The sequence below is a fragment of the Triticum aestivum genome, chromosome 7B (genome assembly GCF_018294505.1).
Source record: "Triticum aestivum cultivar Chinese Spring chromosome 7B, IWGSC CS RefSeq v2.1, whole genome shotgun sequence".
Lineage (NCBI taxonomy): Eukaryota > Viridiplantae > Streptophyta > Magnoliopsida > Poales > Poaceae > Triticum > Triticum aestivum.
In genome coordinates, this window is record NC_057813.1 from 171,812,838 (window position 1) to 171,834,861 (window position 22,024).

Below are 22,024 nucleotides of genomic sequence, written 5' to 3' on the forward strand. Positions count from 1 at the left end.
TCTCTCTCATAGGATTTTGATCTGGTGGAAAGAAGATTTGAGTGGAAAGCAACTTGGGGAACGCTAGAGATCAAGATTCATATGGTAGGAATTGAATATCTTGGCCTCAACACATGAGTAGGTAGTTCTCTCTCAGAAATGGTAAGTTGGAAGTGTAGGTTTGTTCTGATGGCTCTCTCTACGAATGAAGAGGAGGTGGAGGGTTATATATAGCCTCCACACAAAATCTAACCGTTATACACAATTTACCAATCTTGGTGGGACCGAATCAACAAACTCGGTCGGACCGATTCAGTAAACAATGTGACCATTAGGGTTTTCGGTGGGACCAATATGCAACTCGGTGGAACCGATATGGTTAGGGTTAGGGCATAACGTAATCTCGGTGAGACCGAGATCCCTATCGGTGAGACCGATTTGCCTAGGGTTTGTGGCAGTGGCTATGACATCTAAACTCGGTGGCGCCGGATAGAAAGAATCAGTGGGGCCGAGTTAGACTTTTGGTTTAGGACATATGTGGAAGTGGGAAAGTAGTTGAGGGTTTTGGAGCATATCACTAAGCACTGTGGAGCAAGAAACTCATTAAGCAACACCTCATCCCTTCTTGATAGTATTGGCTTTTCCTATAGACTCAATGTGATCTTGGATCACTAAAATATAAAATGAAGAGTCTTGAGCTTGAAGCTTGAGCCAATCCTTTGTCCTTAGCATCTTGAAAGGGTTCCACATCCTTTAGTCCATGCCACTCCATTGTTGAACTTATCTGAAACATACTAGATAAGAGTGTTAGTCCAACAAGAGATATGTTGACATTAATTACCAAAACCACCTAGGGAGCACTTGTGCTTTCAGGTCCATAAAAAATCACCGTAAATTTTCAGCTCGTTTGGACTCCGTTTGATATTCCTTTTCTGTAAAACTCAAAAACAAGGAAAAAAAAGAAACTGGCGCTGTGCTCTAGGTTAGTAGGTTAGTCCTAAAAATAATATAAAATAGCATATAAATGCATATAAAACATCCAAGATGGATAATATAATAGCATGGAACAATCAAAAATTATAGATACGTTGGAGACGTACCAGGAACCTTTCTAGAGAAGGAGTTTCTCTCGAAAGAAGTGAGTGGGAGGAAAGTAGAACTTGATGAGGTAATTGTACCTTTTCTCAATTTGGAACGTAGCACATCAGAGAAATCTGTTACCGTGATGCCTACACCAACTGGAGAGGAAGTTAATGATGATGATCATGAAACTTCAGATCAAGTTACTACTGGACCTCGTAGGTCGAACAGAGCATGTTCCGCACCAGAGTGGTATGGTAATCCTGTTCTGGAAGTCATGTTACTAGACCATGGTGAACCTAAAAATTATGAAGAAGCTATGATGAGCCCAGATCCGGACAAATGGCTTGGGGCCATGAAATCTGAGATAGGATCCATGTATGAGAACAAAGTATGGACTTTGGTGGACTTGCCTAATGATCGGCAAGCCATAGAGAATAAATGGATCTTCAAGAAGAAGACTAATGCTGATGGTAATGTTACTGTCTACAAAGCTCGACTTATCGCAAAAGGTTTTTGACAAGTTCAAGGGGTTGACTACGATGAGACCTTCTCACCTGTAGCGATGCTTAAGTCTGTTCGAATCATGTTAGCAATTGCCACATTTTATGATTATGAAATCTGGCAAATGGACGTTAAAACTGCATTCCTCAATTGATTTCTTAAATAAGAGGTGTATATGATGCAACCAGAAGGTGTTGTCGATCCTAAAGGTGCTAACAAAGTGTGCAAGCTCCAGGGATCCATCTATGGATTGCTGCAAGCATCTCGAAGTTGGAATATATGCTTTGATGAGGTGATCAAAGCATATGGTTTTATACAGACTTTCGGTGAAGCCTGTATTTACAAGAAAGTGAGTGGGAGCTCTGTAGCATTTCTGATATTATTATGTAGATGACATATTGTTGATTGGAAATGATATAGAATTTCTAGATAGCATAAAAGGATACTTGAATAAGAGTTTTTCAATGAAAGACCTCGGTGAAGCTGCTTATATATTGGGCATCAAGATCGATAGAGATAGATCAAAACGCTTAATAGGACTTTCACAAAGAACATACCTTGACAAAGTTTTGAAGAAGTTCAAAATGGATCAGTCGAAGAAAGGGTTCTTGCCTGTATTACAAGGTGTGAAGTTGAGTCAGACTCAAAGCCCGACCACTGCAGAAGATAGAGAGAAAATGAAAGTCATTCCCTATGCCTCAGCCATAGGATCTATCATGTATGCTATGCTGTGTACCAGACCTGATGTATTGTTCTGTGTAATCCAGAATATTGACTCTAGTGCAAGTGGGAGACTGGAGGAAATATGCCCTAGAGAAAATAATAAAGTTGTTATTTTATATTTCCTTATTCATGGTAAAGGTTTATTATTCATGCTAGAATTTTATTGATCGGAAACCTTAATACATGTGTGAATACATAAACAAACAATGTGTCCCTAGTGAGCCTCTACTAGACTAGCTCGTTGATAAAAGATGGTTAAGGTTTCCTAACCATGGACATGAGTTGTCATTCGATAACGAGATCACGTCATTAGGAGAATGATGTGATGGACAATACCCATCCGTTAGCTTAGCATAATGATCGTTCAGTTTTATTGCTATTGCTTTCTTCATGTCAAATACATATTCCTTCGACTATGACATTATGCAACTCTCGGATACTGGAGGAATGCCTTATATGCTATCAAACGTCACAACGTAATTGGGTGATTATAAAGATGCTCTACAGGTATCTCCGAAGGTGTTTGTTGAGTTGGCATAGATCAAGATTAGGATTTGTCACTTTGAGTATCGGAGAGGTATCTCTGGGCCCTCTCGGTAATACACGTCATAAGCTTGCAAGCAAACGACTAAGGAGTTAGTCATGAGGTGATGTATTACTGAACGAGTAAAGAGACTTGCTGGTAACGAGATTGAACTAGGTATGAAGATACCGACGATCGAATCTCGGGCAAGTAACATACCGATGGACAAAGGGAATTACGTATGTTGTCATAACTATTCGATTGATAAAGATCTTCATAGAATATGTAGGAGCCAATACGGGCATCTATGTTCCGCTATTGGTTATTGACCGAAGAGGTGTCTCAGTCATGTCTACACAGTTCTCGAACCCGTAGGGTCCGCACGCTTAACGTTCGATGACGATATAGTATTATATGAGTTATGTGATTTGGTGACTGAATGTTGTTTGGAGTCCGGGATGAGATCACGGACATGACGAGGAGCCTCGAAATGGTCAAGAGGTAAATATTGATATATAGGACGATGGTATTCGGACACCGGAAGTGTTTCGGGGGGTACCGGGTACTTATCGGGTCACCGGAAGGGGTTCCGGGCACCCCCGGCAAAAGATATAGGCCTTATGGGCCAAGAGGGGAAACACACCAGCCACAAGGGGATGGTGCGCCCCCCATATGGGCCGGCCTTGGAGGAGAAGGAAATAGGGGAGGGGAAAGGAAAGAGTGGAATAGGATTCCCCCTTCCTTCCCTCTCCCCCCGTACGTCTTTCCTCCCCCCTCCAACAAATATGGTAGGGGGGTGCGGCCAAGGGAAGGAGCCCAAGTAGGATTCAGACCTGCATGGGGCGCCCCTTGGCCTCTCCCATCTCCCTACCACCTATGTACATGAGGAGGGGGGACTCCTAGCACACCCCAGACAATTGCCTAACCGTGTGCGGCGCCCTCCTCCACCGTTTACACCCCTGGTCATATTTTTGTACTGCTTAGGCGAAGCCCTGCAGAAATCACTTCACCATCACCGTCACCACGCCGTCGTGCTGATGGAACTCATCTATTACCTCGACATCTTGCTGGATCGAGAAGGCAAGGGACGTCACCGAGTTGAACATGTGTAGAACGCGGAGGTGTCGTGCGTTCGGTACTTGATCGGTTGAAGCACGAAGAAGTTCGACTACATCAACCACGTTATGAAACGCTTCCTCTTACGGTCTACAAGGGTACGTAGACACACTCCCCCCCCCCTCGTTGCTATGCATCTCCATGGATAGATCATTGCATGTGCGTAGATTTTTTTTGTTTCCATGCAACGATTCCCAACATGTTGTCCTTGTCTCCGCTTCGATGGGCCTGCTGCCTATACGGGGAGGCTAGGGTGATCTCCACTGGGCGCATCTCCACCATGATCGCAAGGTGTTCGACACTTTGCTCGCGGGGTAACATGGATAGTGGCGACGGGTATTTTTTTTCAACAACCGCATTTGTTCATCGGACGATGAGGAGTTTGTGGTTGCGGCATTGGTCATCAATGACCACATTGTTAGGCAGCGACCGAGGTTCAGGGGATCAATCCAGGGTCATGCTCCGAAGTTGAATCGCAACAGAGAGACTGGCCATTGCCTACTTTTCGCCGATTACTTTCAATGCACGCCCCCGCTCTTCAAACCCCATCTTTTCCGGCGTCGCTTCCGGATGATGAGACATGTGTTCAACCGTATTCGAGAGGGAGTGTTATGCAGAGCATCCTATGGACATCACCATGTCAAGAGTCTGTTTGGCAAGGGACACGTGCGACATCTACTTCATGCATACAAAGGTGAATCATCTCCTTTACACATGACCACTTGTACCCTTCAATGATGGTATACTACTTGACCCCTCTCTCGTGTGCATACATAGGTGTGAGCGTAGCTACACATTCGTCGATGAGGAGTCCAAGCACAAGAGAACAACTACGCCATCCAAGTGGGAATCCTAGAAGCGGAGAAGGAACCGTCAAAGAAGAAGGCAGAAGCTCCCAGGTGACCCCGTGCCCACGGGCCTCCCAGGTTGCACGGTCCTGAAGACCCTTTGCACGCAGGCGTGTACCGTGCCGCGAGACCCCGTCTCCATGGGCCTCACAGGCCCCGTGTGCACGGACTAATGCGCCAGGTCGCTGGAGACCCCATGCGGACAGGCTCCACTTACCCCGTGCACACGGGGGGGCCTATGTGTAGCTGCGAGCTTTGTCCTTGTAATAACCGTTTCACCCCTGCTCACCCCTTCAACCCCTAGGACTATATATACTCCTCCATCTCCTCCATTTAAGCTTAGCTAAGAATAGATCTAGACATTAGAATTTAGCTCATGTACCTCCCCTTGTGGGATTCCTCTTGAGAGTGAGAGAACACTCCGTTGGAGTTCAAGACCTCCATTGAAGAAGATCCTTAGGGATTCAAGACCTCCTTGTGGGAAGGATCTATCTAGATCATCAAGACCTCATCTCCTTCATAGGATTTGGGATGAACTTTTATCATGTACCTTATTTTCCCTTTGATTGTTCTTGTGCCTTGTGAATCTCATGTGTTTGTTGGTCTAGTGGATGTGTGATTGGACTTGTTCTTGAGTGTTACTTTTGTGATTTCCCCTCTTGTTCTTAGCGTTCTTCGTGGACCCCCCCCCCCTCCAATTCGTGAAAGATCTCTACTTAGGGTCTCCACCCTACAACAGAGTGGTAGCATATGATGATTACTTTGAGTGAAAGGAGGATGCCCTTGAAAAGGCTGGCTTCTCTTCTTACCAGAAATGCACTCAGGCTATTCGTATGCTTGCATACGGAATTCCCGGTGATCTTGTGGATGAGTATGTACGCATGAGTGAGTCCACATGCCTCACATCAATGTATAGGTTCTGCAAGGCAGTGTTTGGCCCTGAGTACTTGAGTGCCAAATGTCGTAGATACAACCTGACTATTGGCGATCAATGCAAATAGAGGCTTTCCATGAATGCTTGGTAATATAGATTGTACGCACTGGAAGTGAAAGAACTGCCTATTTGATTGGTAGGGGTCGTACAAAAGGCATGTAAAATGTTGTGCCTGAGCACCAAGAACCGGCGATGTTTCTATAGTTTATCCAATTTCATGAAATGTATGATTGACAAAATCACATTCAACTCCAAAATAATTTGGTTGAGCACATATGGACTCACCTTGGTAACTACCACATGTATCGGTTCATTTTCCTTCGATGTATTTGCTACAATTAAATTTTAATTATAAAGTTTGTGATTTTTATTCGGTTGTAAACTATTTATTATTGTAGTACTATGTGCTTATTTGGTTGTGAATTATATGCAATGTTTTTTTAGTTAGACGTATGCATTTAAAAAAGTGTGTACATTTGACCGCCGGGTAAACCAAATGTGTCGGCCAATTAGACGCACCGCCAACACAAACACAAGATGTGCTAACAAGAAAATAAAAAGTGATCAGACGAATCCACACAAAATAGATGTTCGGTCGTCCCCTAAAAAAAAGTTCGGTCGTGGAGTTTGGCTAGGCAATCCGGCTCGGATCCCGCAGAAAAGGCATGCAACACAGGCAGCGGCACACGGTACAGCCGGAGGAGACACAGAGGCGAGATCCCGTGGCGGATCAGCGTCTGCCTGTCTGAACCGGTAACGCATCCCCCCCAAAGTGTCCCTACTCCGACGATCTATCCGTCGAGCCTCCTCACCGGTCACCGCGGCACTCGCAGCAGCGCCGGAGGAGGAGGATGGGGCGGCCGCCGAGCAGCGGGGGGCCCGCGTTCCGGTTCACGCACGCGGAGGTGGCGGAGATGGAGGAGCACCTCCGCCACCTCAACAACGCCATCCCGCAGCGCAACGTCATCCAGGGCCTCGCCGAGAAGTTCACCGCCTCCGCCGCCCGCGCCGGCAAGATCCCCGTCCAGTACAAGCAGGTACGTACTAGGTTTCCCCCTCCGCGGAACTCGAATTTAATTCCCCCCTATTTCCCCTCCCTGGAGATACGAGACGGGCCCGTCTTATTCTGATCTATCTATGTTGGATTTTGTGGGTCGGCGCAGGTCTGGAACTGGTTCCAGAACCGGAGGTACTCGCAGCGGGCCAGGACCCCCAGGGGCGCGCCGCCGCCGCAGGGGAAGATGCTGCCCACGGGGGCCGAGGAACACCACCCGGCCTCCTTCAGGGCTCAGGGGTCGTCCTCTTCGTACCCCGGATCCCACTCAGGTGGCTGCTTGAACGCCCATAACTCCATATTTACTTATGCTGTTCATTTCCATAGCATGTAATTCCGCTGGTGGTTAGGATGATAATGATGGTAGTATATTGGTACTATTGCTTTGGTGGTGCAGAATTTATGCACGAGTGCTGTGCTGCTTATGTTGGGTGCAGGGTGCCTCTGAATCTCTAGGGCTTAGTGTTTGGGTGCTGGCTGCTATAACGATTTTAGTATTTATTATCGTTTAGAAGATTTTCGTTTGTAACCGACCCTGCCATGAACCATGTATCATGTTGATTATGGATTATTGATATTGTCGTTACCAATCAGGAAAGAGTGCTTCGGATGGTGGCCAGGCCGAGTTTGAAGCAAAGTCAGCTAGAGATGGCGCGTGGTATGCAGATATACATATTTCATTCTTTCATCTTTTGTATCTTTTGATGTCACATATGGCCTATTTTTGCGTATATGTTGATTTATTTTTGTTCGCGTGTGGGTTGGTTTCTGTGTGTGTTAAAAGTTGATCCAGTTTACTTGCATAAACCTTTTAGTCTTATATGCATGACCAATCTTTGTTGTTACAGGTACGATGTTGCTGCCTTTCTGTCCCACAGGCTCTTTGAAACAGGGGATCCGGTAATAACAATAGAACTTTTTATTAAATATGATTGATTTACTAAATTCATTTCTACCATTCTTTATTCAAGCACTTCGCCAGCACTAAAACTAGAGATGATTCCGGTTCTCATCTATCTAGAGTTGGATGGGTTTGTGATCTAGATTGCCCCAACACTTATAGCCGGAACAGTGTTGGTGTAAAAACATTTCGAAGACCTGTCTTATCTAACTTTGTGTTGTAGAAGTCCTGTGAGTTGGCGCAGTATCACGCCATCCTTCTCTACACTTTTACAAGATGGTACTAATAAAGTACTGATCAGTTAACACAACTCCAAGAATCTTGTGTATTTACTACTTTAGGCTTATACGGGAAGCTGATACTAGATGGTATAACATTTACTTTTCACCATTTCTGTGTTTTGACATGTAAAACAAAATACAAAGATTGAATGTTTCTTTTAAAGATTACATAGCAGTGTAGAGTTTTTAAAATGAACAAGTTAATGCACCCCCTTCAGTTATCATGAGAAGCGATTTTAAATGCTGGACCACAATGCTATTTACACCCTTGAACTGTAGGAACTGAAGCGTATCAGACTACAGTGGCAGTTTTCATGTCAGTTTGGTCATGTAGCAAGCGAATTCAGCTGCATTGCGCCATTGCCACCATGGATCCCCACTCACCCATTATGCCAATCCCATGATCTATAGTCAGCATAGGGAAAATATTGGAGATTTGATATGGTGCAAACGTGCAATATAACATCCTTACACGCGACACAGTGTGCGCCATCCAATTGCGCATTGCTTGCCTTGATCGTGATGTCATGATCCGAGCATCAATAATGTGACTGTGATGACAGCTCCACAGGACTTTATCATTGTCCCTGCAGGGTCCATTCATAATCAAACCCTGGCTGCTTCTCTTCCACACAGCCAGCAAAAAGCAGGGGCATCTCTGAGCCAAAGAGCCCTCCTGCACTGTGCTGCAGGGTGTGGCCTCGAGAAACAAGCACACCTACTCCAGAATCTTGTCCAGACTCATACGCATGCGAACTGCAAAGCATAGGCTTCCATGCTGGGTCAATTTCCAAATTAACTAACTGATTCATCCAACTCTGTGCTAACTACTAGTCATCCACCACCACTGTACTAGCTGCCAAAGCTTTGTTTCTTGATTTATTTGCCCAAGCTTGACGATTTGCCATAGTTCTAGTATTTGCTTAATGGAGAATCACAGCAGCAGCAGCTGTAGTATTGTTTTAGACAATTAGACTTTTAGTTGACTCCACACACACCAAAGGAAGAAGCACAGCCATAGTATGGAAATAACTTTGCATCCAAATTAGTCTTTACATCACCTTGCGGGAACTGTGTGTGGTTGAAGTGTGATGTGAACCACTGTAGGTGTAGTGTATGTAGCAAGCGCGGAAGGCAAACATGTTTGATGGGCACCCAAGGGTTAGTGCAGTGTTGCACAAGCTGTTGAGTTCTAAGTGATACATGTGGCTCAGTTGCTGCGGGGCTTGTGAGCTGATTTGAGTATGGTTTGAGAAGAGAGAAACAAACTGTTGACGACTTGATGTGGCTTGTCAAGCTGGCACTTAAGATTCACAAAGATCGAGGATTTGGCTGCCAACGCGGCAAAGATTACTGTCAAAACCAGTCTTAGTGGTGATTTGTGTTTTTCACAGTTGAGGGTTGAAAACCAGACTTGCTCATTTTTCGACAATTATATAATGCCCATATTCCTCTAGTGTTTAATCATTCTCCACAGTGGGTTTACTACCTGTGCGTTACGCCAACTGTGCTTGCACTTATTAATTTTTTGTGTTTCAGGAAGTAAAAGTTCGATTTTCTGGATTTGGGCCCGAGGAGGATGAATGGATTAATGTTCGTAAATGTGTGAGGCTGCGTTCTCTTCCATGTGAAGCTGCAGAATGTGTTGCTGTGCTTCCTGGGGATCTCATTCTTTGTTTTCAGGTAGTCATCATCTTAAAGGACTTCTGTTCACCTGACTTAGCACTTGAAAGTTTTGCTTGTTAACTTATTAATGTTCCGCGATTATTTTATTTCTGTTACTTGTTGGCCTCTGATAGAGTGATGGGTATGTCGGTCGGGTTTCGCCTGCCAAAAGTCTTGGGTCTTCCAAAGTTTCTGTTTTGACTGCGGTGCACATGGCAAACAGATTACTGTTGCTTATTAAGCCAAGTCACTTGTTTGGTCCTTTTTAAGAGTAATTGATTATATATTTCAACCTTGTTGACACTCAAGGTTCTGCAATTCATAGGCTCTATTTCTTGTTTGTGTAGACTATAAAAGTTGTAATTCCAGTCTGCGCTTTCAAGTGTTGTGATTGACAGTATATGCATACTTATTAAATGCCTTTACTTTAATCTTTAAGAATTATAAGTTCCAGTGCTGCATGTATTTTATATGATATATGCAGCGCTGTAGTTGCAATGAATAGGACATTTAAGTACAACATCTGTTTCCTGTGGCTTTCCATATTCTTGGTAATCATATTTCATAATAGAATTTCATTGTGATGCCACTTGGTCCAACTGGCAGCATTGATTTTACAATTTATTAGTTGAGGTGTGAATGGCAAAAGGACTGTAAAATCGCTGCATTTTATTACTAGTCATACTTCTGAGTACAAGAACTGATTTTTAATCTAAATTGGGTGTGAATTTATCCAATGAATATTCTTATTACTTTATTATTGAAGTGAGCCCTGAAAGCTTCTCTTGCAAAATGGAGGCTGTAACCTCTCTCTGGTCATTTATAAAATGGATAAATCAACTTCCATCAAATAAAGGCTGCCTAAAAAATCATTGTGTTGGTAGTTGGACAAACACCTGGAACGATAAATCAGGGTGTTGAGATTAAATGTGCCTGAGTTCACTGCTAGTTCAAGACAGTATTGTACTCAAAATTGGAGTATTGTTGAAGGTCTGAAGTAAGGAACTTTGGTCAGTGGGTAAGTAACATTGTGAGTAAAGTTGAACAAAGGGTCAGTCTATTTTGATTTGATTTAGTTGTCTTGTAATGTAGTGTTACCGTTTATCCGAGTTGATTTCTGACATGAATAAATATTTCTGTGCTGAATTGAACAGGAAGGCAAAGAGCAGGCCCTCTATTTTGACGCTCGTGTTCTTGATGCTCAAAGGCGCAGGCATGATGTAAGAGGGTGCCGCTGCAGGTTTCTTGTTCGTTATGATCATGATCACTCTGAGGTAATTCTCCTTCTGTCTAACTTTGTTGAGCGTTCAGGCATTTACTCTGGTTCCAGTGTTGCACTGTTTTGGATGTCAGATGTGGGGCTAGGTTCCTGGAGTTACGATTCTGGTTCCAGGGCTATTTGCCTGCACATAGAATTTGATTTTGGACTTTATCCTCGATTCCACTAAGATTTGATGACACGTACAACCTGAGCTGGTAAAAATCAGGCCTCCACCCTCTGATTTTTATATGTAGTTGGCCATGGTTTTCTTCTTCATAACGTGCCTGGACATGAATAGTTGGTAGCTTGCCATGGTCTCGACCCATTAAAACTCACCCCAGTTTCTGTAGGCAACAAAACCTACTTTGGAATTTCCTTGTGATTTCATTTCCAACATGCAATTTCTTTGGCAGCCAAACAAAAAAATCTAAATGTTCAAGGAAGAAATGATGGGGAAGATTAGTGCAAGATACTCTGTTTTTTTTTCTAGGCTAATTATATATCTTACTATGTAGTCAAATGAAACGGAAAGCAGAGTGACGAGTATGATGTTTCAGACAAATAATTAGATTTTACATTTCTTTTGACGTGACAGGAGATTGTTCCTCTGAGGAAGGTATGCCGTCGACCAGAAACTGATTTCAGGCTCCAGATCTTGCACGCATCTAGAGCGGCGGCATCTGCAGATGCTCAGAATGTTAGCCCAGTTGAGCAGAAACCCCAAAAGGCACACAAGATGATGGATGTGAACACTGCCGAGGTGACCGTGGTCCGCAACCCAGATCAAGGAGGGCCATCTGACAAGCCGGCTGCTCCCTTGCCAGCTGCGCCTGCTGGCACCCACGGTGATTCAGTTTCAGATGTGCAGATGGGGAGCGTGGAGGTTATTCCAAAAGTTGAAGCCGCAAATGAAGCACATGACGACAAGATGAACGTGGGAGCATAGTTGTTTCGCTTCCCTGTGCGCTCCGTTGTGAACTTATTAAGTCCAAAAAAATGTTTGCTTGGGAACTTCCGATCAAGGAAGGATGGTCGCCCGGTAACTGTAATGTACCGATGTCGGCTTGTTTGCTGGTGTGTGTACAAAGTGTTGGATTGTCGATATCTATATAGCTATATCGTGAGACAAATGTTCACACTCAACAATTTTGAACAGAGAGAACGCACCACACAACACTCGCTCATGCACCAGAAGATTTGGAGAAGCTCCAAAGCCAAGATAACCCTCGCACGTCCTGGTGCATAACTTAAGCAAAGATGTCCGTTTTCAATTCTCTTGCTTGCTCAATGAAAAGGCGGAGCCCTGCTGGTTGCTTGAAAATAAAATGAAGTCGTAAATTACCTTATTGCCGAGACATGGTATCTAGGGGAATGCCACCAGGTACTCAACTAAAACCACGACGAGTAATTTGGAACGGAGGGAGTACACCGCAATTATCTCAATTTGGTAGTTTCAATCAATTTTCTACATATATTTGGCATTCTCCCTCAACCTCTATTCCTATTTTCGCCTCATGATTGCATAAAGCCGGCAACGATACACCTCAGGTGGATCAGAGTCACATGAAAAGCATATAAAGATCGAACCAGAAATTCTAACTCTTGAATCCTCTGGACAAGTAGCTGCCATATAAAAAACAAAATGCTAATTATAGCCAAAAAATATATTTCTTACGGAAGTAATGCCAATCACACCCCAAATTATTGATCCATCAGTTGACGTGTACATGAAAAGTGTGTCCTACAAAAGAATGTCTTCATGTCGGTCCTGGCAGTGGCCCGGTCTTGGTGTACAACAGTTTATCCGCGTTCCAAATTTAATTTTTGCCATGCAGATCTCGATTACTAGTTGCCAGCCGCCTCACCTGGAGTCTTGGTGGTCATTTGGTCCACAGCATGCACGGTGCTCTGAAGCTCCTCCCATATAACCTTGTAAACCATTCTCTGCCTGTTCACAGCGGATTTCCCCTCGAACGCCTTCGAAACCACGTCTATGCTGAGGCCAATAAAAGGGACAAGTCTAGTTTCAGAAATATAACCAAAGGAAAATAGTAGGACCAATCAAGCATCAGTTAATGAAAGAATCCCACATAATGTTGCCTCAAATACAGTATATTTTAAACATAAGCACCCTACAGATCTAATTATAATGTTATTTCTGTGAACTCATGAACAGAAAACTGTTGGTGCTATCAGCAGACTATCCTGGCTTTCCGTGATTGTAGAATAACTAAGTTCATGTTGAGAAAAAGAGGGACCCATATGCAGTTGAAGACAATCTTCAACATTACTGGACTAGCTGAAAATGGTAAAAAATGCCTACACACGGGTATGAAAAATGCCTGAAAACCATTTTAACGGATTCATAAGAGAAGGTTTGATGCAGAATATGAAGGTTGATAACTTCTGATGTCAATCATGGCAATTAAGTTGTATTGCCATGGTAGGACTAGGGTTCCTACCGGCTCTACTCCGTAGGTTATACGGGCAGAACAGCGGGGGTTGGGGACGAGGGCGGCGGCTCCGGCGTGTTGGCGCCGTCGCGAGGGGGAAGAAGGGCGGCGGCAGCTAGGGCAGGGTGCGGCTAGGGTTTCCGGCTCCTCTGGAGACGGGCAATGATAGAATTATCTTTATTGCTTAATCCCAAAGGGTATCTTACAATCTAATATTTATAACTTGAAAACGACTAGCCTAAGATAACTTGTGGGCCAAGCCCCTAATTTACTGCCCAGCAGGCCTCCTCCGGTTATATTGTAAACCGGTCATAACATCTCTCCCCGCCTGCACAAACAGCTCGTCCTCGAGCTGAAAGTCTGGATAGTGGTGGCGGAAATCATCACGTGGCTCCCAAGTAGCCTCCTCCACTGGAAGACCCGCCACTGGATCAAGACGAACCACACCCTGCGACGAAGTTGCGCCTTCAACACCTTCTCTGGCTCCAGAAGACGTCCGTTGGCGGTCGGAGGAAGCGCGGGTGGAGCCGCCGGTGGCTCTCCACGAAAAAGCTTGAGCAGCCCCACATGAAACACATCGTGGATGCAAGCGCCGGCCGGAAGCTGAAGGCGATAGGCCACCTGGCCGATGCGCTCCAAGATGGCGAAGGGTCCCGCGTAGCGAGGACCGAGCTTGCGCTTCGCGCGCGGGTCGAGTGACTGCGTAGAGCGGTGGAGAAGACGCAGCCACACCCAATCACCCACCGCGAACTCCGCCTCGCAATGGTGGTCGTCGTAGTAATGCTTCGCCAACTGCTGAGCCTGAAGGAGACGCTGACGGACCTCAACAAGCATCTCGTCACGGGTGCGAATAAGGTCGCCTGCGGCCTCCGTCCGAGCCGTAGCCGGGTCCACCGGCAAGATAGGCGGAGGTGGCCGCCCGTAAACCACCTCAAATGGTGTCGCACGCAGGGCGGAGTGGTAGGATGTGTTGTAGCAGTACTCCGCCCATGCGAGCCAATCCACCCAAGCGCGAGGCCGATCACCTGTAACACAGCGTAAATACATGGCAATCACCTTGTTAACCACCTCAGATTGGCCGTCCGTCTGGGGGTGGAAGGCCGTGCTGAAGCAGAGCTTTACTCCCGCCATCCTGAAGAGGTCGCGCCAGACATGGCCCGTGAACACCATGTCGCGATCACTGACGGTCGAAGAAGGGAACCCGTGCAGACGGACAATACCGTCGAAGAAGGCACGGGCCATGGACGCGGCAGTGTAGGGATGCCCCAGTGCGATGAAGTGAGCATACTTCGAAAAGCGGTCGACCACCGTGAGAATGACCGACTTGCCTCCCACCTTGGGCAGCCCCTCAATGAAGTCCATGGAGATATCGGCCCAGACCTGAGACGGCACATGCAGGGGCTGAAGAAGACCAGCTGGTCGTAGCGTCTCCGTCTTGTTGCACTGGCATGTCGCACAAGAGCGCACCCAATCGCGAACCAGGGCACGATCACCAGGAATGTAGAAGTCGGCGCGGAGATGATGGAGGGTTTTCTGCACACCCTCATGGCCAGCCAAGTGGGCTAGCAGCAAGACCTGGTGACGGAGATCATCATGTGTTGGCACGAAGACACGGCGCCCATGGACGAGCAGACCGTCGGAAAGGCACCATGGCTCCTCCAGGTCGCCGGCCGCGAGCTGCTGCTGTAGGAGAACCGCGTCGGCTGCGGTCGCCGTGGCCCGGCGAATGTCGTCGAAGAGGCCGAAAGTCGGCCCTGAGCGGATGCAGAGCGCCGTCCCCTCGGAGTTGCCGGTGACGGAGTCGAGGTCGGCATCGCGGCAGGATAAAGCATCGGCCACGGTGTTAAGACGACCCGGGCGGTACTCGACGGAGAAATCGAAGCCGAAGAGCTTGCTAATCCACTGGTGTTGTGGCATGGTCGAGAGCCTCTGATCCAGCAAGAACTTCAGGCTGTAGTGGTCGGTGCGAATCTGGAAAGACCGGCCCCACAGATAGGGCCGCCAATGGCGCACCGCCTGCACCAAGCCAATGAGCTCCCGCTCGTACCCGCGAGCTTGAGATGGCGTGGGGCGAAAGGCCGACTGAAGAAGGCGAGAGGGCCATCGCCCTGATGGAGCACGGCGCCGAACCCCACACCCGAGGCGTCACAGTCCACCACGAACAGGCGGTCGAAATCCGGCATTTGAAGAACAGGCCCCGTCGTGAGGGCCCCCTTGAGGGCCTCGAAAGCTGTCGTCGCTTCCTTGACCCAGGCGAAGGCGTCGCGGCGCAACAACCGCGTGAATGGCAAAGCGATGACGCCGAACTCCCGGATGAACTTCCGGTAGTAGCCCGCAAGGCCGAGAAACCCGCGAAGAGCCCGCGGAGACTGGGGCGTCGGCCAGGCAGCGACGGCAGCCACCTTGTCGGCGTCCATAGTGACCCCGTCGGCCGAGATGACGTGGCCCAAGTAGGCCACCGAAGGCGTCACGAACGAGCACTTCGAGCGCTTAAGATGGAGATGGTGCGCCCGAAGCTCGTTGAAGACGATGGCGACGCGCTGTAGATGCTCTGCCCAAGACGCACTGTAGATCAGAATATCATCAAAGAAAACGAGCACAAACCGGCATAAGTAGGGCCGGAGGACGTCGTTCATCAGAGCCTGGAAGGTTGGTGCGTTGGTGAGGCCAAAGGGCATCACCAAGAACTCGAAGTGGCCGTGGTGAGTCCGAAACGCCGTCTTGGCGATGTCATCCGGGTGCATGCGCACCTGGTGGTACCCGAACCGGAGGTCGAGCTTGGTGAAGAAGCGCGCCCCGTGTAGCTCATCGAGGAGCTCGTCGACCACCGAAATAGGGAACTTGTCCTTAAGTGTGACAGCATTAAGGGCACGATAGTCGATGCAGAAACGCCAGGTGCCGTCTGACTTGCAGACGAGAAGCACCGGCGCGGTAAACGGCAAGGTGGAGAGCCGGATGATGCCTGCCGCGAGCATGAGCGCACACTACCGCTCCAACTCATCCTTTTGCAACTGCGGATAGTGGTAAGGGCGGACCGCCACCGGCGCGGAGCCTGGCGGAAGATGTATACGGTGATCATACGTGCGGGCGGGCGGCAGCCCCTGTGGCTCGGTGAAGATGTCATCGTGCTGCTGTAGGAGGCTCTCCAAGAGTGGGTGCTCGGCCGTGGCGGTGGTCGCGGCCAGCTGGAGTGGTGGTGTGGGTGCGGCACCCCCAATGTCGTCCCACCGAATGCGGCGGCCCAACCGCCAGAAGGTCATCGTCAGCGCGTCGAAATCCCAGAGAATAGGACCAAGAGTGCGTGAGAAGTCAACGCCGAGGATGAAGTCGAAGCAGCCCAAGTCGTTGCCGGCGCAGGTGATGGTGAAGTGCTCATCACCGATAGTGATGGGCACGTCGCGGGCGAGCTCGTGGCAGTGGAGACGGTCGCCATTAGCGACTGTGACTCACAACTGCTCACCGCCAGTTGGCTGTAATGCAAGGCGCCGCATGGTGGTCTCCGGTAGGAAGTTATGCGTGGACCCTGTGTCCACTAGGGCCACCAGGCGCTCGCCCTGGATCATGACCGGTAAGAGCATCGTCTGTTCATCACGGATGCCAGCCAGCGCGTGTAGGAACACCACGAGGGCGGTGGCCGGGGCGGGCGCGGGTGCCGCTGCGGGCTCTGCAAGGGCTGGAGCGCCGAGGCCATCCTCCAGTGTCTCATCTTCAGTCTCGTCTGTCGTCTCCAAGTAGAAGAGGCGGGGACAGACATGGCCCGATGCATAGGGCGCATCACAGTTGAAGCACAAGCCCAGGCGCGGGCGTTCCAGCTGTTCCGCCTGAGTGAGGCGCCTGAACGGCCGCGTCGGTGCCGGGGTGGGTGCCGGGGCGGCTGTGGACGACGTCGATGCTGCCGGAGACGGCCGGGGAGGCTGTCGGCCCCCACGTGGCGCGGATGGACGCGTCAAGGCCTGGGCGCGCTGCTCGAACGCCCGGGCATAGTACATGGCCGTCTGAAGGTCTTGGGGCCCCTTCATCTTGACGTCCACGCGGATGTGGTCGGGAAGGCCGCCGATGAAAAGCTCCGCCCGCTGTAAGGCCGTCACACCGGGCGCGTGGCACGCCAGGGCCTGGAAGCGGTCGGTGAAGTCCTGCACTGTGGAGGTGAACGGCAGGCGGCCCAACTCGGCCAAGCGGCTCCCGCGGACCGGTGGCCCGAAACGAAGAAGGCACAGCTCTCGGAAACGATCCCACGAGGGCATGCCGCCCTCGTCCTGCTCGAGGGCGTAGTACCATGTCTGGGCAGCCCCGCGGAGATGGTAGGAAGCCAGCCAAGTGCGCTCCGACGCGGGCGTGCGCTGTCCGCGGAAGAACTGGTCACACTGGTTGAGCCAGTTAAGCGGGTCGTCGGAGCCGTCGTATGTGGCGAAGTCGATCTTGGCGAACCGGGGCGGCTGCTGGTGTGGCGCGCCCTGGCCCACTGCCTCGGCGGTGCGGAGGGCGGATGATGGTGCGCGGTCCATGGTGGAAGGCCCGGCGTAGTTCCCGGTGGCGCCCGACGCCTCGGGCTACAACGGAAAACCGGACGGCAGACGGGCCTCCGGGTAGGCCGAGGGCAGCCCGTGAAGCCAGTCGGGGAGTGGCGATGGTGACGACGGGAAGTGGACCTCCTGGATCGGAAGCCCGCTCGGCGACGACCGGCCCAGGTTAGGGCTGGGAGGGGGCGGTGGAGGAACCTGCTCCGGGGCTGCTGGAAGGGATGGCGCGGCGGGAGACGGCGCGGCCGGCGCGGTCCAGGTGGGCCACTGCGGCCCCGTGGTGGCGGCGAGTGGCGCGGTTGCCGTCGCGAGCTGCGGCGGCCATTGTGGCCAAGGCGGCGGTGCGGCCGCCGGGGCGGGGAGCGCCGGGTAGCCTCCGGTGATGGCCCCCGGTACCGAGTACCACGGCAGCGCCTGCTGACCCGCGGCCATGGCTGGATGGAGTGGTGGAGGCGGCCCGTACGGACTTGCCAGGTAGAGGCGGATGCCCTGGACCGCGGCGACGAGGTCGGTGAGGACGCCGGCCATTGCCTCCGGTGTGAACTGTTGCGTCTGCGGGGGAGGTGACGGCGGCGGCGTATGTTGGACGGGGGCTGGTGGCCGCCCGTGGCCCGGCGCGGTGCCGGGTGCCGGGAGGGTCGGCGCCGAGAGCGACGCCGTGGCGCCCGCGAGAGCGAGGCCGTGACGCCCGGCGCGGAGGCGGCGGCGGTGGAGGAGTTGGCGGCAGCGGCGGTGGTGGAGTTGACGGGCAGCGGCGGTGGTGGCGGCGGTGGTGGATTTGGAGGTGGCGAAGACATGGTCGAAACCCGGGTACCTGATACCAAATTGGTAGGACTAGGGTTCCTACCGGCTCTACTCCGTAGGTTATACGGGCAGAACAGCGAGGGTTGGGGGCGAGGGCGGCAGCTCCGGCGTGTTGGCGCCGTCGCGAGGGAGAAGAAGGGCGGCGGCGGCTAGGGCAGGGTGCGGCTAGGGTTTCCGGCTCCTCTGGAGCTGGGCAATATGATAGAACTATCTTTATTGCTTAATCCCAAAGGGTATCTTACAATCTAATATTTATAACTTGAAAACGACTAGCCTAAGATAACTTGTGGGCCAAGCCCCTAATTTACTGCCCAGCGGGCCTCCTCCGGTTATATTGAAAACCGGTCATAACATGCCATTTTTATCTCTTTTCAGTGTTCAATTTCTAGAATTTTCCACAATCCATGATGCATGAAATAGTAGAGAGATGGGAGTAATATGAATCTGAGAGATGTCTGTCACACTGATTCACTTAAGGGTGCATACATGATATTTGATCAATCTAACCTAATTACTGTTCAGTTAATATTTCTGATAACGACCAGTGCCTTGGAATTTAGTTTCACCGTCTAAAATTTATGTTGCATTCAGATGCCAAACTCATTGAGCATCAATTTTGCGTACATCAATTTTTTCAACGGGAACAGGTAGCATGTCAGTATGCTGAATGCTGTTGCCTCTCCCACTGCAATAAACCATGAATGTGATGATGCTCAATGAACTATCCATATCATGTTAACACAAAATCAACTCCTATCTTTTTGAATTGATCAACATAGCCCTCCAATATCTATAAGCGGCCTCGCAGGAATTGCACCCCCTGAGTCCGTGACCTCTCCTGCGATAGCTTCATTGCTCATGGAATACACTGTCAGTTAGCTTTCTTCTCAGATTGTCATTGGCATGAAAATACCATGCCAAGCTTGTGGGCTTTTTTCTTTACATAATTGCTCAATATGGTGTCTGAGTCCGCACAAGTCCTGCCCTACTTAACATGTCCGGATCATGGACTGTACCAGTAACTAACTCTTTTATAGCAAAGGAACATTATATCCATCCTTGCTAACAACACAACTGCTAGCACCACTGCAGTTGTCATTGCTAATAGGTAGCTAGCTGTGCCACTGTTGACGCCCCGCTATGGCGCTAGCCCTTCGCCTTGCTATCGCACCCGAGAACCTGGCTCTGGCACTACCACTGTCGCTAACAGAGCAGATTCAGAGTATCTAACCATCCAGTGCGCTATAACTCAGAGTCGGCCTCTTTTCTCAAAAGTTTATCATGTATCTAAAGGATTTTAAGAACATTAACTTATTAATTGCTGCATTAGTGCCTTGCATCCATTTTATGCATCCTTCCTAGCAAGGTTTTTGAGTCGATGAGTCGACGAGTCGCTCGGGGGGAGCGACTCTAGACTAGTCGTGACTAGTCTAGACTCATGGTCGATGAGTCGACATGCGACGAGTCGACATGAATTAAGCAGTAGAAAGTAGGTACAATAAAACCAGCCTTGTTCTTGAGTGGTTCCAATTCAGCCCTCAAGTCTTCATCATGCACAACCACCCTTGTTCATGCACCTCCAGGGGAGGAGCAGACCACCACCAGCAGCAACCAGGGGATGAGGGGAGGATTAGACCAGCAGCAGCAACCAGGGGAGGAGGGGAGGAGCAGACCAGCAACAGCAGCAACCAGGGGAGGAGCAGACCAGCAGCAGCAACCAGGGGAGGAGCAGCAAGCCAGCAACCATGGGCGGCGGCGGCTGCCAAGGAGAGGGTTGGGTCGGGGGGAGGTGAACAGGTTAGATCTAGGTTTCCAGGGGGGATGGATCGATACAGTAAAAAAGCATATGACAGGTGGGGCCCAAAAAAATCGAGTCGTTCGACCCAGAAAACACGACTAGCCGAGACTAGTCGCTCGAGTCGCTCGACTCATCCCATGAGTCGAGTCGCCAGGCTGAGTCGACCCTGCCAGTGCGACTCATAGACTAGTCGACGACTAGTCGAGCGACTCGAAAACAGAGCTTCCTAGTCTAATAATGTAACTGAATCTAAAAAATGAATGAGCTAGTCCCTTACGTATTCATATAACTCCGCACATAACTCCTATAGTAACCCGACAATATCACCATAATACCGATGCTCCATACGCAAATGCCACTCGCAACCAAGAGGTGATCAAGAGACCACAGATTAATTCCATCTACTGCTTGAGTACAGTTACAAGTCTGGACCATGGAGTGTGTGTTCTCCAGGGATAGCCCGATGACCTAAATTACGCCCACGAAATAGCAAGCGTTCTTGACATCTAGTCAATCATAGAACCGATGTCAGGGTCAATTTTGTTACCAGATGTGGCGGCCATCCCCTGAGGCGTCGACGACGGTGACAGTGTCCGCCTCCAGCTGCTCCTTGATCTGCCAAAGAAAAAGTATAACAAACACATGTAAGCAACCAGAGGATTTACATCTTAAGAGAATTTCATCGGCTCCACCCGTCGAGAAACCAAGATTAGAAGCAAGAGGCGCCAACGGGGTGCCAAGAAGTACCTTGGTCTCCATAGACTGCGTGATGGTGGAGCCTGTGGGTCCCGCCGGTCCCGGCGCCGACGCCCAGGCCGAGAAGCGCCCGGTCCGGGTGCTGCCGGAAAGATGGGGAGGGGACCAGGTGGTGAATCTAGCAGAGGAGGAGGGGGAGGATAGGGAAGAGAGGGCCAGGGTGGCCTGACGGCGGATGGCGTATGAAGCCGAGGAGGAGGAGGTGAGGCGGCGGAGGAGCAAGGTGAAGGAGCAGGGGGCGGCGGCGGACCTCATCAGCAGCATCGTCGGCAAGGGGAAGAGAGAGGACAGGAGAATATTTCAGTTTTTTATTTTTTGATGAGAAAAAGAAGATTTCAGAAATGTGATCTTGCTTCAGCGGCCATTTGCTTTGGGCCCAATCCAGGTCCGAAAAGGGCCGCGTCGAGAGGTAGTGCCGTGGGCTAAAAGAAGTAGGGCCGCCAATTCATTAAGGAGGGAGATATGTCACATACTTTTTTTTCTTATTTAATCCCTCAAAAAAAGCTTTTTTTCTTATTTTTTAACGTACTACAAATACAGATACATACACGCACATACACTCATCCCGTGAAGACACGTGCACACACCCTACCCCTATAAAAACTCGTGTCTCGTAGTCTATGAGAGCATCTCCTCCCACTAAACGAACATCACCAAAAGGTTTGAAATAATTTCAGAAAAATGCAAAGCACCAGCGCCCAGCCTAGGCCTTAACACTTGGTGGGTTGATTTCACCACAAGAATCTATCCATCCGAGTTATCTTCGGTTCATCTAAAAAAGAATCTGTAATAGTATTATTATAAAAATGCCAATACCCGGGGAA

General features: G+C 49.5%; 2 protein-coding genes across 4 annotated transcripts; one reads left to right on the forward strand and one right to left on the reverse strand.

Annotated features, from left to right (window-relative positions):
- Nucleotides 1-6,334: 6,334 nt before the first annotated feature.
- Nucleotides 6,335-12,012, forward strand: LOC123161309 (protein SAWADEE HOMEODOMAIN HOMOLOG 2). Of its 3 annotated transcripts, XM_044579149.1 has the most exons (8): nt 6,335-6,460; nt 6,541-6,744; nt 6,871-7,033; nt 7,356-7,419; nt 7,610-7,661; nt 9,483-9,626; nt 10,763-10,882; nt 11,465-12,012. In XM_044579149.1, the coding sequence occupies exons 2-8, from the start codon at nt 6,559-6,561 to the stop codon at nt 11,813-11,815; spliced, it is 1,080 nt and encodes a 359-aa protein (XP_044435084.1). In that variant the 5' UTR covers nt 6,335-6,460; nt 6,541-6,558; the 3' UTR covers nt 11,816-12,012. The 3 variants fall into 3 exon arrangements, with proteins under 3 accessions (XP_044435084.1, XP_044435085.1, XP_044435082.1); XM_044579150.1 differs by having other exon boundaries at nt 6,357-6,744; nt 11,468-12,012; XM_044579147.1 differs by having other exon boundaries at nt 6,366-6,744.
- A 432-nt stretch (nt 12,013-12,444) lies between these two features.
- LOC123161310 (protein BOLA4, chloroplastic/mitochondrial) lies at nt 12,445-21,522 on the reverse strand. The gene is made up of 3 exons (XM_044579151.1): nt 21,192-21,522; nt 20,992-21,059; nt 12,445-12,865 (listed from the first exon to the last, which is right to left on the reverse strand). Exons 1-3 carry the CDS (start codon nt 21,462-21,464, stop codon nt 12,715-12,717), a joined length of 492 nt encoding a protein of 163 aa, XP_044435086.1. The 5' UTR covers nt 21,465-21,522; the 3' UTR covers nt 12,445-12,714.
- Nucleotides 21,523-22,024: the final 502 nt, after the last annotated feature.

Bases quoted from the DNA above. Each gene is read 5' to 3' on its own strand.
- LOC123161309 (XM_044579149.1), top strand. From the start codon at position 6,559: ATGGGGCGGCCGCCGAGCAGCGGGGGGCCCGCGTTCCGGTTCACGCAC. The intron at 6,745-6,870 runs GTACGTACTAGG...GGGTCGGCGCAG, and splicing joins TCCCCGTCCAGTACAAGCAG to GTCTGGAACTGGTTCCAGAA. The intron at 9,627-10,762 runs GTAGTCATCATC...TGAATTGAACAG, and splicing joins ATCTCATTCTTTGTTTTCAG to GAAGGCAAAGAGCAGGCCCT.
- LOC123161310 (XM_044579151.1), bottom strand. From the start codon at position 21,464: ATGCTGCTGATGAGGTCCGCCGCCGCCCCCTGCTCCTTCACCTTGCTC. The intron at 21,060-21,191 runs GTACTTCTTGGC...TTTCTTTGGCAG, and splicing joins CGCAGTCTATGGAGACCAAG to ATCAAGGAGCAGCTGGAGGC. The intron at 12,866-20,991 runs GTAACAAAATTG...TATTGGCCTCAG, and splicing joins GGGGATGGCCGCCACATCTG to CATAGACGTGGTTTCGAAGG.